Here is an 18,463-nt window from a genome sequence, read left to right on the forward strand (position 1 = left end):
GTCCCTCCATTTTGCTGATAAAGCCAAATGTTCGCGACGGGTACGTTCCGGAGATCATCGTGAATAGCAAATTTCGCGGATAATAATATTGGCCTACGAAAATGAATGACCTTAAATACATAAATAAGCTATTAAATACGTTCAATTTATAATAACAGCGCAAAAAACATAAAAATGGGTTATAATAAAGGAAATTAATATTAAAGTATCTCTCATCACTTTACATCTCATCATTGCATCTTTCATCGCTTTATCTCAACACCCTCTCATCACTTTCTCTCTCCCTCTCGATGCAATTGTGTAGAGTTCCAGTTGCGATTCGCGTATAGTCGACATCGCTGATAGCAAACTCACGACTAACGAGGGAATGCCGTGTTTGCCCACGTGGCAACGGGATTTTATGGACCCTTGTGATGGAGGGTTATCGTAAAAAAATGTACGTTATTCCTACAGGGTCTAACCCAAAAGCAACACATTTTCTTTCCGTGCTTCATTTGTAGGCATGTAATACTTTCAATGATCCACCAAATTCTTTGGTTCTATTCGGTAAAGTCATCACGCGTTGGAAACGCTGTCCTCGTGACAGTACGGTCCCTTCACCTGATGAAGACCACTTGTGTTGTGGCCGAAACGTCGTGATTTTTTGTTTTATTTTTTACCTACGTGACTTTACCGAATAGAACCAAAGAGTATGGATCCTTGCAGTCACGAAAGCTTCAAATCTAGAATCCACCAAATTGTATATGTATGCTGGTAGTGTGCTTCATAAGCATTTGAATCTATTTTTAATCAACAAACCGATGCATTCCTTCAGTCTAACCGTGAGCTCGCTCAGAGAGGAGCGAACTAGTATAGGGGTGGGGAAATATTTAATAATCGACGTTTTGGGCAATGACCCTTGTTTAAAGTAGAGAGATGAAGAAGGGCCACATCCCGAAATGTCGCTCATCACACATTTCACATTTATAATGGGCAAGTTTTGTCAAATTTCCCCGCCGACTTGACACACCGTGCGGTATAAGTAGGTACAACACAGTCGGTCGGCAGGTCGCGTGTGGCGGGGTAAAGTGTGGGTACTCCCACCTCTTCCAGGACGTCTGGCCAGTGTGCAAGAGCGGGCCAAATACCTTAACCTGGGGTGCAAGCACCCCCCGGGGGTGCGAGATGCCCTTTCTGGGGGTGCGAGAGACATGGCAAGATATTTTTTTAAAAGGTAAATCATCGAAGCACAAATTAGGCACGGGCACGTAATTACAACTACTTTTGTTTCATCAAACCAATGTATTTGTTAGCATTATAAATGTTTTAACGATTGAGAATCAAAGGGGGGTGCATGGATGCAGTAAAGGTTAAGAACCACTCATCTACTGGATGCCCTTCTACTAGCATTGGCGTTTTTCAAGTAATTGCCAGGCTGCACCTTCACCATCTCTTTTGTTGGAAATAGCAAAGAGATGGGATTCTGCTTCGTGTGATGGCTAGACCGGCTTAATGGTGTTTGTACGGCTCATTCAAAGGCCAGAGAGGGTGGGGAAAAGTCGAGGACATTTTCTTCCATTTACATTAGGGTCAGCTGGCCTCACGAGAAATCACAGCCACTGCTTGTGGTGTTCCACCACGGAGACGGGAGGACACCACCTGCTAGGAGGGAAATGTGGCAGCTCGGTAGTGTGCCATGTTCTGCCCTCCCCTCCGATACCCTGGGTGGCATGGATACCCAACGATTTTTGTGTGGAAACAGGGAGGCTGAGGGGGTGTGGTGCGGTGGGGGGGGAGGCATACACATCACCAGGTGTAAAATGCGACCTGTGTGTTTGCGTCATTTACTGCGTAAGTAGCGGCACTATCCGCCCGAGTCCAGATTTACCCCGGTTTGACGGTCAGCGGGAGCAAGCTTCCAGGCTGTCGGGTATTCGGAGTGGGATTAACCGAGTTCGCCACGCTCCCGAGCAAGATAAAAACCATTGAGAGCTGTTTATCTTCACTGACGCGCCGGTTTCCAACTTGCTTAAGGGGTTAGCTGATGGCGTTGAATTAAATAAAGCATCGCTGGAATTTTAAACAGACCATTTGGTCTTGAAGTGCGCCGTGCGGCGAACAGCGGTGGGTGGCGGTGGGGGTAGGGGCGGCCGCATTTAACGTGAGACAATGAAATCAGGCGAAATATAATTTCGCGTTATCATGCCCGCGCACAACTGCAATTGCGACGGTAATTGAATACAACGGCCATCAAACGTCGCAAGTGCAATTAGTGTTAACCGAATCATCGTCAACCGTTCAACGGGAGACGCTGGTAAAAGGGAGGCACTGTGTGTTGTGAATTCATGCCGCTAATTAGAGGTGCTACTTTAACGTTGTTAACACGTTTCGGGGCCTGGCACAGTTCATTTACTCACAATTAACCATAAAGCACGACCCTTGTTTTTATTTATACAAAAAGTATCACTTTTAGTCCTCTTTTCCCCGAGTCCGATTGTCCTATCGGTGTCTTTGTCGTGAGCCGAGGAATGTTTTTTGTCAGGCTCGCAGAGCAGGGTTCAGCTGGGCAAGAAACTTTCCACGGCACTTCTCTGGAAAAAAATCGTCAAATGGCCGTTTTATCCTTTACACAGTAGGGGGCGCACTTATCTACACAGTGCTATGAGAATTTCATACGAAACCAAATTCAACGTGGGAGGGTTTTTTTGTTTAGTCATTGGTCATCGGGCTAAGACTATTAAAACCTAGAGGACCTGGTTTAATTGCAGCTGGCTGGCTATCTGGACTGTAAACCGGGTCTCTCTCGGCAGTGCTGGCTCCGTGCTCTGACCACTGAGCCATCGGGCAAACCTCTGAATGTGGCACATGAGTGAGGAAGGGGAGGGCCCTGTGTGTTGAGGTGGTATATGTGTGTGTGTGGCTCTGCATGTAGATGTTTGGAGAGGAAATAACCATCGGACTATCGTCCCTGCTCATAGAGTGATGCTGCCGTGGTTGAATGGTGAGCGCACTGGACTTGCAATCCAGAGGTCACCGTTTCCGTTGAATTTCCCGGTGTGGCAACTGAAAATTCCTTCCCTACCATTTTCCGCGTAGCAGTATAAGTGGGTACACCGGAGTTAGTCGATGGGCTTGTCGTGTTTGGCGGGGTAAAGTGTGGGTACGCCCACTCCTTCCGAGTTGTCTGGCCAGCGTAGAAGAGTAGGCCAATAGAAGGGGCTGTTCTCAGACCTGCCTCTGGTCGAGACCCTTCCGCCAGCAGTGCTGTGAGCAAACAATTGCAGGGATGCACGGACGGCACCTGCAGTTGCTTTACCTCAACCGGTCGATGATCCGTTGGTGGCACTGGCGCTTCTGGTCTGACATGAGCAATTACAGCCTCCGCTTTGTGCATTCTACCAAGGAGACAGGAATTCTTCCGCCCCCTTCCCCCAAGCCCTACCGCCGCCCCCTGCACCCCTCTTGTGCCCGATCCTGGAAATTTTCGCCGTGCCGTGGAGGGTAAGGGCCCCGCACCTCCGTGTGAATGCATAACATAATTTACTCTTGGGCTCGCTCGGGGTCTGGACATCACTTTTCATTTGGCCGTCATTAGTGACCGGGCTGAATGCGACGCTGTGTCGAGTCGACGTTACGGTGTGTCCGGCGAGCTGTTTGTCTGCGCGTTGGTACATTGGGTGTCTTGTTTTGTTGTTGTAGGCCATGTGTGCTACCTGCTGAGACGGATCGGGTGGGTGGGGACGGTGGTCCAAAGCCATGTCATGCTGTGCTTGTACTTGCAGACAGGAGGACTTCACGCTGACAGCTCGACTATTTTTATCTCCTCCTAATGTTATACCGTCTTTGCTGTCTGCGTCACGATGCGACGCGAAGGATGTTTCCATTGGTGACGCTCGCAGCTAGCGGGTAGGTGCAACAGGTTCAAGTTTGTTTTGTTTTACCAGGTGAGAGCTCTGAAAGAGGCCAGGATGGAGTCTCATTTGCAAGAGTGATCTGTGGGGGGGGGGGGGGGTCATCAAACTCACAAAATCAATAAAGCACAGCAATGACGCGAGTAGAATCGGCAGATCGAAATCTCACCATTTCAGGGAATGGCTACTTAAGTTGACGTCACGGATCTACTTCCGTGGTCTCTTCATTTGACTGATTTATCCGCACTAGGGGCGCACCTGCTGTTGGTGACCGCTAATCATCATTGTTGTTCTAAAGCAGACTTCCGTTTGTCCATGGAAGCTAAATGTTGTCACGTCAATGCGTCGGGATGTTTTGCCTTGCGTTAGCAATTCGTATATTTTTCTGTGTTTCGCAAACTTTGGATGATAATGCTCCAGCCGCACTGCCTCTCTGCGTAGGAGTGCATTATCAGATGAATTATCACTTGCAACACAGGCCAGGGCAGCGATCAAGTTGGCCCACAAAACTCTACCCGCTTCCATAATGAAACAATAAAATGAGTGGCTTGGCCGATGTAGCGTCGCGGTTACCCTCCGCAAATTTCTCCTCTCCCGTTGTGTTTTTACACACGATACCCGGAGGATCGAGCCCACGAGCCTCCGCACAGTTCCTGCGCTCCAATCTGATACGAGGCTTCTCCAAGCTCGTCCTTGCCAAGTTTTGACCCGCGGAGGTAATAATCACCGAACGTGGGTCCAGCGCCCGCGAACTCACCGCTAATTGCATTATCCGCAACTGGCCGCACCGGGAACTTGGAGGACGGTCATGCGCTTGCCGCGCTCGTTCCGAGGCCGCTTGAGCGGCGGTTGTGCCGAATGCAAGTGCCAAAATACCACCCCTCCCTGGATACACAGTTGGGAGTATTCGTGTGTGCGTGTGTGTGTGTGTGCGCCAGATGGTTCAGTGTAGGCATATCGTAGCATATAGATGCGATTGCATTAGCAATAATTTTCGTGTGTTATCGTCATCAGCATCAGCCATGATCGGTCCACTGCAAGCCGTCGCCATACCTCACGGTGCCGCGATGCAGCACCTGAAGTCGTACCCGTGAAGTTATTTTCTGACGTACGTGTACATCATTGGAACGGAATCGGAAGAAAAACTGATGATGTACACGTATGTTATCGGAATGGGAAAGGGTTAACAGTCAGCATGGTATATCTAACTTGCGTATGTTCTCCAATCCGTGTGATCCTCTTCCAGTCGGTCAGAGTAATTACAAGCATGTGTCTCTCTCTCTCTCTCTTTCTGTGCTTCTATGGCCACTTTTCAGTGTTGGTTTCTTTTTCTTAGCCAGTTTTCCCTTTTCTGATTTGCGTGTCATAACATTTCTTTCGTAACCGCTTTTATGTGTATAGTTCGTCGTCCTCCCCCCGCACCTCCGATCAGCACACTCGGCTGACTACGTTAGGCGCGAAAGTAGGTCAGCCTCCGTACACACGTACGTCGTGGGCACCCGATTCGACAGCGTTCATCTCGAGGCACACGGGGCTGTTTACGCGACGCTGTGTTGTTACCCACTACGAGCAGGACAGTCCGTCGAGCACCGTCGATGTCGTCGGGGCTGCGAGGGCCTAGCGGTAGCGCCGCGTCCGGCCGCTGCGTCACACAAAGGTTTCGGGTTCGACTCCAGCGGCCGCCCTGATTGTTGCTTTTTAACACGTAGGCTTTCGCGACCATTGTCCATCCATCATATAAAATCTGGCTGTCGCCTGATGAAGCTAGTTGTAATTACTGGCGAAACTTCGTACTCTTGATGGTGAATGTTGTGGATTTGCTCTGCATCACATCGGTGTGCTGTACTAGTAACAAAATGGAATGTTCTGTTTACATGAACCTTATTAATTGGCTGCGTTGGGTGGTGGCGGGCTTAACAACACATTAATATTCACGCAATATAACCCAAAAAAAAACCTTTATTATGGCTTATTGTTGCTGCAGGTGTGATAACCACAAAATAATACTTGGCGCTGTATTCTCCAAATGATCCTCTGGACGTAATTCGCAAGGGTAAACCATTGTTTTCCCCTTGTCATGGTCCAAATTTGCCAAATTCGAAATTTGCCTGAAAATTACTCGTTTGGGATGACACTTAACAGTCGTTGCTCCCCCTACTGTCAGACTAATGTCCCAGGTCACTCTCGCAATTGAGACTCTCCTGGTCCCCTGGATTTTCACCTTGTTAAACAAATTTGAAACTCCATGTAATTCCAATCATGTACCTCCTAATAGGAAATATAATTCAGATGCTATCGGGCAGAATTTGTGCAGCGAGCCGCTGACACAAGTCTAATCTCCGTGATTAGGTTTATAGAGCGATCGAATTCGTGATTGAGTTATTGGTGAGGCCGCGTAATGATCTGGCCAAAATGTGCGTCATCGGGACCCTCTGTCACTCGACACAGCCAATCAAATAAAATTGTCACGCGGTGCGAAGGCAGGTGGGTACTATGCCACCGCCGGTGATATGAAGAACATTTCTCGTAAACCTAAGTTAACGGTTTGACACGTGGGAAACTACGTCAAACATCATCAGCTCAAGATTCCGTAAAAAAAATCTTGGAAGTCCGAATTTTGGCCAGATCGTCATAGTGGCCAAACCCAAAACAATTAACGGTGCATCATCAATATCGGTGGCTGCGAAAACCGACGCGTTGAGTTAGGCTGATTTAATTTAACACGTAGGCTTTCCGATTTAAATCCACCGATTAATCGATGCAACATTGCACCACCTGTGCCATCCCCCCTCCCTTCCTACTTTCACCCTCCCTCCCTCCTAGTAAAGCCATTTCCGCTGCCATCTGTCGCTTGTTTACCAGCCTTCTCGCCGTCTCTCGGGCCCGTGTATGTTGGTTGGGTGGGGAGGGGGTGGGCACTGGGGGTTGGTGAGCAATCGGGGCTGAAGAGTTTTCGGAAAAACGAGGAGTGGCGACTTTGCACATCCGCGCGCGCCGCATAGGGCCACTGTAAATGTCACACTGCACGGGGGTTTAGCGGCGGATTACGCCACTTTGTGAAACCGAAGCCGGCGATCCGCGCGATAATAATAGTAATGAACGCCCCCTTTAACCCTTGACGAAGGCCGCGCTGGATCTCGGGACCCTCGCGCGCGCGTTTGTTTTTTGTTGTTGCTAGAAGTGTCTCTGCTATTGCATTGGGAGTAATGGGGCAAACGTAACAAAAAAAACTCAACCCATTCGTCAATAGCAGTGTGGCGTTAAGAGGGGGAAAAAAAGCATTTGGGCTGTTCCCGGAAGCAGGGTGGTGCACTGCGTGCTGCATAGTTGTAGACAGGGGCGGAGCCACAGGAGGGGCTGGGGGGGGGCTCAGCCCCCCCTGAAATTTTGGGGAAGTCGCTAATCGGGATTACCGGATATCTGGCTGCTGCAAAATGCTGCAGGCTGCCACCTTGTGCTGCCCTGCAGGTCGAACTTATCGAACTTATTAGCCGCGTCAGCGGCTCCGACCTATAAATAAACTCCGCGTTCAAATCCAATAAAATTTGTTTTATACATTTGTGGCGCCCATCGGAAAACATAAACACTGGATATTTCTCAGAATATTGAAGTCAGCCCAGCCAATGTCAAAATCCTGGCTCCGCCCCTGGTTCTAGACGTTCAACATGTTCATCTCGTGATGCGACACCGACCGCACGAGTGGAATGTAATTCGGTAAAAGGGGGATTTATTTTTATTCAATGCTCGCTGCAACAATCACATGCCCGTGCGTCAGCGGTGACGCGTCTCAGCGGTAGTGCGCGCGCCGTTTGCAGTGTATGTATTTTGTATGTATATTTTAACTTGTTTCGTGCCGTATGTTGCCAACTGTGCTCATCGGAGGTACGGGGATAAAGGCAACAAACTATGGGTCTCTGTGTGAGTCTATGTATGTATGTATGTTGGACTTCTTTCGCACCGTATGTGGACAACCGTGCTAATCGGAGTTGCGGGGGGAAGGACGACAAAATAAACACAAAAAAAGCAGTTCCAAAGAAATTTATTTTCAATCTGTATATAAAAGTGCATAGCTCCCGTGGCTTCCTAATGTCGGAAGGAAGAGTGTTCCAGATGGCTGCAGAAGCATCTGACAGCGTGCGATGCAGTTGTGACCGTGTTTGTTCGACGGTTGAGGATACCTGGAGTTCGCGCGATGATGGTTAATGCTCCTTGACGAGATCAGCAAGGTATCGTGGTTCATTTGTGGGAAGCACTTTGTGTGTAATGAGTGCGACCTTGCAGTGCATTATGTTCGGCAACCGGATGCCATTGCACGGACGTTGTTGCAGAGGCTTCGTGGTTTTGAAACCAGCGGCTGCTCCGATTTTTTTTTTTTTACCGTCGAAAATGCGCTGCGATCTGCTTTAGAGTGGACGTCAAAGGATCCCGTGACGTCAATCGCAAGAGTAAAGAGAGAGGGCTCGCTTTTGTGTCGGCGTCGCGGTCCGAACTTGCAAAATGACACAGCAGTTTACCCAATTGGGATATAACATCGCGATCATCGCCACCTACTGCGAAAACTTGGCAGAAACCGTCCTAAAGGAGAGTCCAGAGACTCGGCGAAGCTTTCCCTGGGATAAGCAAGCTTATAACAGCAATAAAAATGGGTAGTTCTGTGATATATGCTTCTATGGGCTGTTCTTTAACGTGGGTTGATGCACCTATCTTCAAGGGGTTGGGACTGGCCACATTCGTTGATGACATAATGCAAACAGCACAATTCAACTAAAATTGGTTGAAAAAAGCAGCTCTGGGTAAAATATACATAGAGAGATGAATGGTTGAAGTGGAACATTTGTACGAATGAATTGTTCTCTCTGAACAGTATAAATAATGCACAATTTGTGCATTTAATTAATGATAATTATTGACTAATAGTAATAATAAACACGCAAAATTAGAGATACATTCCCACAAAACCACAGCGATTTTTTTTTCATCGGTTCCTGAGTCGTGAGTAGCGCCAGCCTGATTACAAAACCTCGGTCATTACCAGCATAGCCGTTTAAACACCACGCCCACCGCCCCCTTCACCACGCTGGCTGAACACCGTGCCCCCCCCCCCACCCACTCCCTCACTGCCAAGGCACCGGGCAACAACATCAACGGAGCCGCTCCGCTGGCTAACACGCTCGCTCGCGTGTTCACCCACCGCTCATGGTTCCGTGCCGTCTCAATCCATCTCGCTCACGCATGCACGCGATCTCAGTTTCGGCTATTTTGCTCATTACCTCCCCCCCCCTTCCCACCTGGGCGTGTTTGTCCAGTTGTCATGCTCTCTGGCTGCTCGTTATGCCCGATGCGTGCGTCCGGTGCCGTACGTTTAAACTGTCGCGTGTTTAAAACTCGCGGCTGCTACGGACGTGGCCTGTAATCCATCACTGTGGCGGCAACTGCAAGGCTTAGGGGCGCCACGGTGGCGAGGTGTTAACTAGCTCGCCTTTGTATACAGGAGGTTGGGGGTTCGATCCTGACCCTGACGCCTGCATATTTGGAGTTTGCGTGTTGTCCCCCGTGGTCGTGTGGATGTTTTCACCGGTTCCTCTGGTTTTTCGCTCCACATTCAGATTCAACGTCGTGCGTCTCAAGTGTTTGGCTGCCATACATTTCCACGGGATAAGCCACTTCGTTGAGCTCTCCTTTGTGGGCCGGGTTGCTTCAGAAAAAAAGAGCTGTATATCTGAAAGGGGCCTTACCTGGTAAAATAACAATTCGTTTTTTTGGTGGCTCGCACACAGATGTTGCGAAACTCTCTTCCCGTGGACCTTGGAGAAGGCGGTGCGGCAAAAATGTGCACGCCACCTGTGCCATCTGTACAGGGATTGAGTGTTGCCTCCTTGCACGCATGGATTTTCTGTGGGTGCTCCGGTTTCCTCCTGCATGCAAACACTCAATATTTGGGCGAAACACCTTAATATATAGAGAGCCGCAGAGCTTACGGGAGGGGAAGTGCCGCCGCCTTCCTGCTTTGTGGTTCCTCGCGCCTCCTTTCGTTGTTCTGGACGTATGTTTAACCTCTTTCGCACCGTACATCGGAGGTGCGGGGGGAAGGACAGCAAACTCTACGTGTCAAGACAAGACAGAGGTTCTTTGTAAGCCATCTGGCTACCATGAGAGATTCGTTCATGAGGCTATCCACATATACAAGCACAGAGACAATTTCAACTGAGAAGATGGATTCTGGCTTAGCAATCATTGGAAAGATTTGATAAACCATTTCAGGTCTTAATTGATTGTTCACGCTTACGGTGGCTTTCAGACAGCATACATTAATTTTTCGTCTCCCCCCTCTTTTCAGAACATAGATGGACTAGTCCTTCTAAATAAACTACCAAATCTCTGCGCGTGGCGCCGACGTTTTTTTTATTCTAAATAAATAAATACACCGTTTAGAAATAAATAAATTTATGCAAACCGACACACCTGATGACGACCGTTTGTGTTATGGTCGAAACGTCGTGAGAATTTTTATTGTTTTATATATATTTTATTATTTTGTTGTTTCCCTTCAACGTGACTTTACCGAAAGAGCTAAGAATTCGTGTCAAGAGGAGTTGAGCGAATACTGTGCGGCGTATGACAAGTTTGATATTATGTTGCTACTGGGTGTCGCGCCATTGCTAGCAGCGCGTGTCATTCCATACGGAGGCTCCCACAACCAATATTATGATTCAGGTCTATTTGATTGGTTTAGAGCCTGCGGAAGATGTCAATGAGAACTTATGCCCCCGACACAGCCAGACAAATCTAGCGGTATGTTGAAAAGCAATTGTAATTCTTCCTGCTTGCTTTTTGAAAATAACCGGCTTCCTAAAGGACAAAATCAATTGCCACATTCGTCCAGGTGACAACTTGATTTTGTTTTTGGCTGTCTCGGGCTCGCGGCGGAGGGTGTGCACCGCTCCAGTTGACATTGTACCCGCAAGATCTGACCTTTAACACAAATTACGAGTCCGTGTGGTATCTGCGACCAGCGCGTCGTCACTTCATCCTCTCGCAGTCGCTCGCTGTAATGCAAAGCATGTTTCGCTCCATGCGTCTGGGGGTGCTTTTTGTTCCATTTCGATTTGTCGGGTCCTGTGTTTATAATTCGTGTGTCGTGACAGGTGATGCGCGCCGATTTAAAACTTGATTCTGTGCACACATCGGCTGTCTACACAAGCGACGTTTTCACTAGATCATTGAACAAGTTGTTTGGTGATGCCACGCTGGCAGTGATGCACAAGTAACAAAGAAAATCAATACTCGTCAACAACACTTGCCTTAAAAGAAATTATTTATATTTTTGATAAGGTTTTTTTCGGCTTAGTTGACATAAATATAAATGTGGCGTTAAACCCGCCACCACCCGACACAGCCGATTAGTAAGGTTTTTCACGCAAACAAAACGTGCCAATTAGTTACTACTTCAGCACAGCGGTGTGTTGGATAGTAAACCCACTACATATACATTTAGAGTTCGATTTTTCGCCGGTGATTACATACAACCAGCTTCATCAGGCGATTAGCCAGAATTGTCTACAGGTCTTCCTATTTCAGTGTTAAATAGAGTGAAGGTGACGTCATCACTGTACGCCTATTGGTAATGTTTCTTGAAATGGCATTCTTCATTGAGTTTTGTCTTCATCAGCGCCGCCGTCCACAGGATTCTTCGTATGAATTACTTTTAGGATATTCCCCCAGGGCCACGGAACGTGCGCAGAGTAGGCTTTTGGAGGCGGGCACCAAGTGCAAGCCCCCTGCCACCTGACTTTCCCCGCCCTCTACCCACAATCCCTCTCTTCTTTCTGTGTCAGCACGACCGTACAAAACCCTACGCCGTCGCCCGTCACGGTTATGCCCCGCATTCCCACCCGCTTGTTCCCTCTGCCTAGCAGTGCCTTTGTGCCGCCTTGCGGTGTACACAGCACTGTGACCTTAAATTGTGAAAACTGTCTCATCGGCCAATGGCTCCTTCTTGATGTGCTATGAAGAAGGACGGTCCTTTAACGAACGTGTCGAGTTTATTTTTTTTTATATTACATAATGGGAAGTAAGAGGAGACGATCGCTGTCTCGAACATAAACTCTAGGTTCGTTCCGGGCAGTTTAGTCGTCGGCGGAAATGTCACATTCAATCGATTAGCACGTGGCAGACAGCCTTAGCAAACTAACATTGAACTGCCACGATAAACTATTTTGCTCACTCTGGCAGACACTTCTGAGGGCTCGCGATCACCGAAGCGGCAAGGCTTTGTTTTAACACGGAATTCCAGGGAGCATTGCTGGTATATCAACAAGCCTTGTGGGTTTTTTTTTTTGACCCTTGTTCCCTCCTCCTCGGTCTCGTGAAGTTGTAAATAATCATACGTGTGCCCCTCTGTCTGTGTCTCCGTCTCTGTCCGTCTGTGTCTCTGTCTTTCTGTCTCTCCCCTATGTCTCTCTTTGTTTGCGTCTTTCTGTCTCTCTCTCCCTCTGCGTCTCGCTGTGTCTCTCTATGTCCGCGTGCCCGCGTCTCTCCGCGGGCGGGCTGGGCTTGCAGGCTGCCGCACCGGAGAGGCCAAGATGACAAAAGCCTTCGGCCTGGCGGCACGCTTCATCGTGCACACGGTGGGGCCGCGGTACAACTCGCGCTACCGCACGGCGGCCGAGACCTCGCTGCACGGATGCTACAAGCGCGTGCTGCACATCGCCATGTGAGTCGGGTCGACACCAACTGCGATATGGGAAGAAGCGAAGCCAAAGCGTCGCAATGAGCCGCCAATGGGTGTTGTTATCTGTCGACCACCCCCTAGCCAGGACTACGGGTTCCGCAGAATTGGAAGGATGCCCTGGTGGTCCCCCTCTTTAAGAAGGGGGACCGCACAGACTGTAACAACTACAGGGGCATCTCACTCCTCAGTGTGCCGGGAAAGGTCCTGGCAAGGATTATTCAACATCGCCTTGCCAGGCACGCTGAGGAGAGGCTTGCGGAGCCCCAATGCGGTTTCAGGAAAGGGCGGTCCTGCACAGATGCCATATTTTCTATTCGTCTGCTGCAGCAGAGGTGTAGGGAATTCTAGAATAAGTCCCATCGGTGAGCTCCTCCGGCAGGCAAGGCTGCATGCCCAGACACCGCATTCCTAAACAGCTTTTGTTCGGCCAGATGGAGGGGGCTAAACTGGCGCGGCACGGGCTAGAGAAGAGATGGAGTGATGTGGTACAGGAGGACGTGGAGCTGAGTGGACTTGCCGATGACTGGTACCAGCGGTGTCAAGATCGGCCTCTGTGGAGGAGGCTTGTGAAGGACGCTACTGGGCAGTTGGAGGCAGTCGCCCTCCAACAACAACGGAGGGCAGAGGAGAGACGCTCACAACAACGAGCGGAGTGCCGGGTGACTAAAGCACAGCAAGTTAGCACAGTAGGAGGCACAGGTGGTGCATCAGCCACTCATCTCAGTCAGTCGACCCGTGGCACCTGGGTCTGTCCCGTGACCTCCTGCCAGTAGGCGTTCGACACTTCACGTGGCCTCAACGTGCACATAGCCTGGCACAAGCGTCGTGGTGACGTCACCGCCACTTAGTGGCGAATGGCGGTTGTTGTGTGTGAGAGACTCTGTGCGATTGTATTGAGCGCTAATACGGTGGTGAGAGCGCTGTGCCACGAATCTGGCGACCCGAATTCGATTACCGCTCCTGGACGATTATCTGAACCAGACCTGGTCCTCTCCTAGGTCGACTCGGCCTGAAATGAGGAGCTGGCACGGTGTGTAAATATCGCCACTATGGGAGACAAAGGAGGCCATGTATAATTGCCGTGTGCTGTGTTGGCCTTAATAGGTGCTCACCAATCGCACTTTTACCAGCGGTCATGAATTGGTTGTACAGAGGGCCTTTGTCTTTATCTCTGTGTGCGCTGCAGGGAGAATCGCCTGACCTCCGTGGGGCTGTGTGTCATCAATACGCCCAGGAGAGGCTTCCCAGCAGCTGACGCGGCACACATTGCCTTGAGTAAGGCCGCCGTGTCCCTATCTGTGTGTGTGTGTGTGCGTCAGTGCGGTATGATTGCCTGTTTGTTTGTGTGTGCATATGCGTGTGTCTGTCTGCCTCTGTCTGTGTGTGAGCGTGTCTGTGTGTAGTGGAATGGTTAGCGCGCTGCGCTACGTAGCCGGTGGCCCGAGTTCGATTCCCGCTCGCGGCCAACACCACTGACGGTTATCTGAACGGGTTTTGGGCCTCCCCTAGGTCGACTCAGCCTTAAATGAGCACCTTTTGCAGTGTGTAAACATCGCCACTTGGGAGACAAAGGTGACCAGACGTGGGCCTGGCCACCCACCCTCTCGTCTGCCGTGCCGCCCTTCAAAGGTGCTTGCTAACACGACTTGCGCGAATAGTCTGTTAAAGCTATAGGGGGAATCTTTGTCTTTATGTCTCTCCACATTGTCGTTGTGTACGTGTGTGTGTGCATTCGTGTGTAGCTGTCCTTTGTCTTGTGTCTCATGTATGATCGTGCGTATGCATGTGTATGTCTGGGCAGCTGTAACAAATCGTGCTTCTTCTAATCAAACCGGGTACCCCATAAATATCCTTATTTATTAATTGCTTCTCTCCGAAATGCCACTGCCGCACCTTTATTTTGTGATTTTATTCCACGATTTATTGTGTTTTCAACCCACACCTCAACCGTGTATTTTGAAAAAAAATTTACCGTACCAAACCGTAGCTGTAATGACGATTGATGGCGACGGCGGTGAAGGCAGGCTAACATCTGTGGGCCTTATTTCTGCATTGACCATCTTCAGGGTAGAGAGCCCTGTGGGCAGGCAGAAGAGTTCGCTTGATGGCGGCGCTAATGGTGCTGGCGATTGTGTGTGTTTTTTTTATTCTCCGTCCTTGTAAAATAATTTTCATTAAAGCCATTGCCGAGAATATGAATAAGGGCACCTCATTGGCTTTTCAGACGCGCTGAGCTTCAACAGCAGCTTCTGAAATGCCTTATGAAACATTTTTTCTGTAATTTTGCCCCCCTCCCCCACTGATTGTATCCCCGATCTCGCTATCGGCGTTGTGTCTTCACGACACGAAGGATATCACGGAGCTACGTCTGAGTTACCACCCTATCTCTGGTGATCTCAGGTCTACAATCTGCTTCACATGAATCGTTAGCTTTTCCCCACGGTCTATAGGGGCAGTCGTAGATGGGGGGGATGGTTTCGTTTTATCTGCATGGGTGATTTGTTTACCTTGCTTGTTTGTACTACTGTCATGTTTTTGTACTGTTTGTTGTTGTAACGTTCTTACCCGCCCCGACTGGATATTTGTGAAAAGAGCTTCATAGCTCATCAGATTCCTCCATTATAAGTAAATATTCTGATTTATGATTCTGTGAAACAACGCGTGCCTGTTTACAACTAACTGCCTATCTAGGCTCACGAAGCATATCGCTCGTGTGCCGAGGTGCTCATTTTTTAATAAGGGCCGTAACATCTGGCCCCAGAGACGGCGTGCGTAGAGAATACAGAGATCCTTTGATTCTACCGGATCAACAACAAAAACATCAAAACATCTTTCATCCCCTCCGCGATCCGTACAAATGCGGCATTGTTGTTTTTGCCGTCGACAGTCACAATCGGAACGTAGGGAAACGTGCCCCCGTTGTTAGACATCGTTTGTAAAGGATCTGTAAGGGCTCTTGACGTTGCTTGGCGCTCGATCCCCCGGGGTCCGTATGGAACGGGGATTTAATTTGTATGCGCAGACGTGCCCGGCGTGAGTAAAGTAAATGATGCAGCCCTGCAATTATTTGTTCGCTCCACCGCTGGCGGAGAGACCACCGCAGGAGATATCTTCTCGTAGAGAGGCCGTCCAGAGAGGGTGTTTTTGTTCTTCGCTTTTGTACGCTGCCCTGAAATTTGGGAAGAGGTTGAAGTACCCACACTTTATCCCACCACACACGCGGCCTGCCCCATCGATGACCTGTGGCGTTACCCGTTTGTAATTCTTCTGGGTGGATGGTGAGGCGGTGGGGAAGATGTTTTATTTTTTTTGTTAAATGCGACTCAACGCGAGCCCGGTACTTTTGCACCAATCACAGTACAGGGGGCAGGGCGGAGAGGGGGTGGGGGGGGGGAGAAACACAAACCCTGCAAGCAAAAATCCGAGGTCGGCGTGCCAGGGGCTTCACGAAGGAGGTGGGGGACATTCGGACTCTCTGCCCCACCCGAGTGTGCGCCACAAGGCGAGAGAACCGGGGAGGGAGCGGTGGGGGAGATTTAAAGAAATTTGCCCCCCCCCCCCCCCCCGTTCGTTTAAACTGCCGCGCCGAGCGGTCGAACCGGCTGCATTCCGGATCCGCTGATCCAGTGTGCTGGCCGTTGCAAATGGCAGCAGCGTACACACGGAGAAGGGAGACAAATCTGCGCGTGCGCCGAGGGCCGAGTTTGAGCGAGGTGCTCTGCTGCTATCCAGAATCGGAAGATGTATTTATACTGGGGGAATCCGATGAGCTATGAAGCTCTTTTTCGCCTATGTCCAGTAGTGGCGGGTCAGAACGTTACAACGATAAACGATACAAAAACACGATAGGATTGCAAAGTATTGGAAAGGTAAGCAAATCACCTTTTAAAAAATATACAAGTAAAAATTAACTTCTTTTCTCACCAGATGAAGCCCACTGAGCTAATGGCTTCTTTTTTAAGAAACGACCTGGCCAAAAAAGATGATCGCGTGGAAATTTATAGCAGTAAAATAATCTGAACGCTTGACCTTGATTCAGAATGTTGAGGGGAAAACATGGAGGGCCTGGAGACAAAATCCACATGGCCACGGAGAGAAAATGCAAACTCCAAATATACAGCAGCAGGCATCAGGGTCGGGATCGAACCCCCGACCTCCTGCATACCAGGCGAGGTAGATAACATCTAGCCACCGTGCCCCCCGCCCACCCAAACTTTTTCAGAACACGCGTGCTTGCGTGTTTCTCTTCGACATAACTATTTCAGACAGCTCGGTGGACACATCTGCAGCAACTTACTCGGCGTGCACCTTCAAATAAAATTCGATACTGTAGGTGTCCGGTGTAATGCAATAAACAGTCCCAACAGAAACCATCAGAACATTTATTTTTTTGCTTGTGCGTGTTGAATCGCGGTCGTTGGAATGGCTCAACTTTTGCGTATGAGTTATGCGAGTGGAAATTAACTTACACACTTGAGCGTGTTCGCTGCCAAAAGTGTAATGAAATAAAAAGTCCCAGCAGATTAGCTTACTGTTTACGGCATTGGTAGTAGGTGCGGTGATTTTGCACATTTCAGTGAGACGGATGGCTGGTTCCGATTGAGAGATGGAGATGCAGTTACTCGGGTTATTTATGTTTATTTATACAAGCTTACACACCTCTCTTTATATTTCATGCCATTAGTACAACTTTTCACAACAGTGGTAAATGAACAAATTCTTTTTCTTCGGAAGGCGCATTTACCCGATGGAGATCGTATTATTTTGAAGATAAAACACACATCCTATGAAGCGATCTACTTTTACTGTGCGTGAAGATTTTTTTTCTTAAATCCTGGCCCTGTAAGTTCTGTTTTCTGTGGAGTAGGTTTTTCAAGACGCGATGCTGTTTGTACTAAGAGAACGTGTAAATGTTATTTGGGTCTTTCGGTAAAGTCACGTATTTTTATTATTTTATTGTTCCATCTACGTGACTTTTACCGAAAGACCCAAAGAACGTGAATTCCTGCAGTCACGAAAGCCTTAAGTTAAGATTTAGTACGTGTAAATCTTAAGCGTTTGCGGTTTTACGTTACGTACAAATTTGGTAACCGCGCCGAGTCCAGGTCGCGTGCAAGAGCGAGACCGATTTTAACATCGCGTGACCAATGAAGGTTGGGCAGTGAGACATGGAGGAGTCCTTCACGGAGCAATGTAAACACTGTCCTGCCGTTCGTCTCGACCACTGGCCATCAGACCTTCACTCTTCCTGCCGAAGCTCGTTTACTTTTCTACTGCCCGATATATGTGTGCATGTTTGTGAAACGTCTTTCGCACCGTACGTAGCCAACCGTGCTAACGTACTTGGTTCAGAAGAGCGCGGCGCTACAGCCCGACGCATGCATTCTGTTGAAATGAACGCACCCCCGCCGACTTGGAACCGTCATCATAACGGGGGGGCTAACTGCATCCCCCCCCCCCCCTACAAGCCCTCCCCCTGCCCCCAGCTCCCAAAACTCGGCCCCCCCCAAACCCCAAAAGCCCTGCCGCGCTCGCTCGTAGTTTCCTGAGCAGGTGAGTAACGGGGCCTGCGGAGATCGTTCCGGCGCTTAATGGCTTTGATGATAATTGGATGCGCACGATTCGGGGGGGGGGGCCTCGTAACCTCTCCGGCGTCCGCCGTGAAAGCGCCGCTGGCTCGTCGTCTCCGGGATGATGGCCGGCTGTTGCTCCCGACGCTCCCAACGCGATGGCCCCGTCGCCCGCGCCTCGTGCCGAGCCGACCGCCATGTGGCCCGGGATGGAGGGCAGGGTGCCCTGTCAGGCCGCTGGATTAAGAATCTGATTTCGGCTCTGACGGGCG

The 18,463-nt window shown here is 49.5% G+C and overlaps 1 protein-coding gene across 3 annotated transcripts in view; it reads left to right on the forward strand.

Annotated features, from left to right (window-relative positions):
- GDAP2 (ganglioside induced differentiation associated protein 2) overlaps nt 1-18,463 on the forward strand; it is a 121,882-nt gene that overhangs the window by 22,807 nt on the left and 80,612 nt on the right. For all 3 annotated transcript variants that reach the window (XM_032973587.2, XM_076074943.1, XM_076074942.1), the window contains exons 4-5: nt 12,450-12,603; nt 13,808-13,896. In XM_032973587.2, coding sequence (XP_032829478.2) covers nt 12,450-12,603; nt 13,808-13,896 — 243 coding nt within the window. The remainder of the gene's footprint in view (nt 1-12,449; nt 12,604-13,807; nt 13,897-18,463) is intronic.

This window comes from Petromyzon marinus, chromosome 51, assembly GCF_048934315.1.
Source record: "Petromyzon marinus isolate PM22_M1 ecotype Great Lakes invasive population chromosome 51, UKy_Petmar_22M1.pri1.0, whole genome shotgun sequence".
Taxonomy (NCBI): Eukaryota; Metazoa; Chordata; class Hyperoartia; order Petromyzontiformes; family Petromyzontidae; genus Petromyzon; species Petromyzon marinus.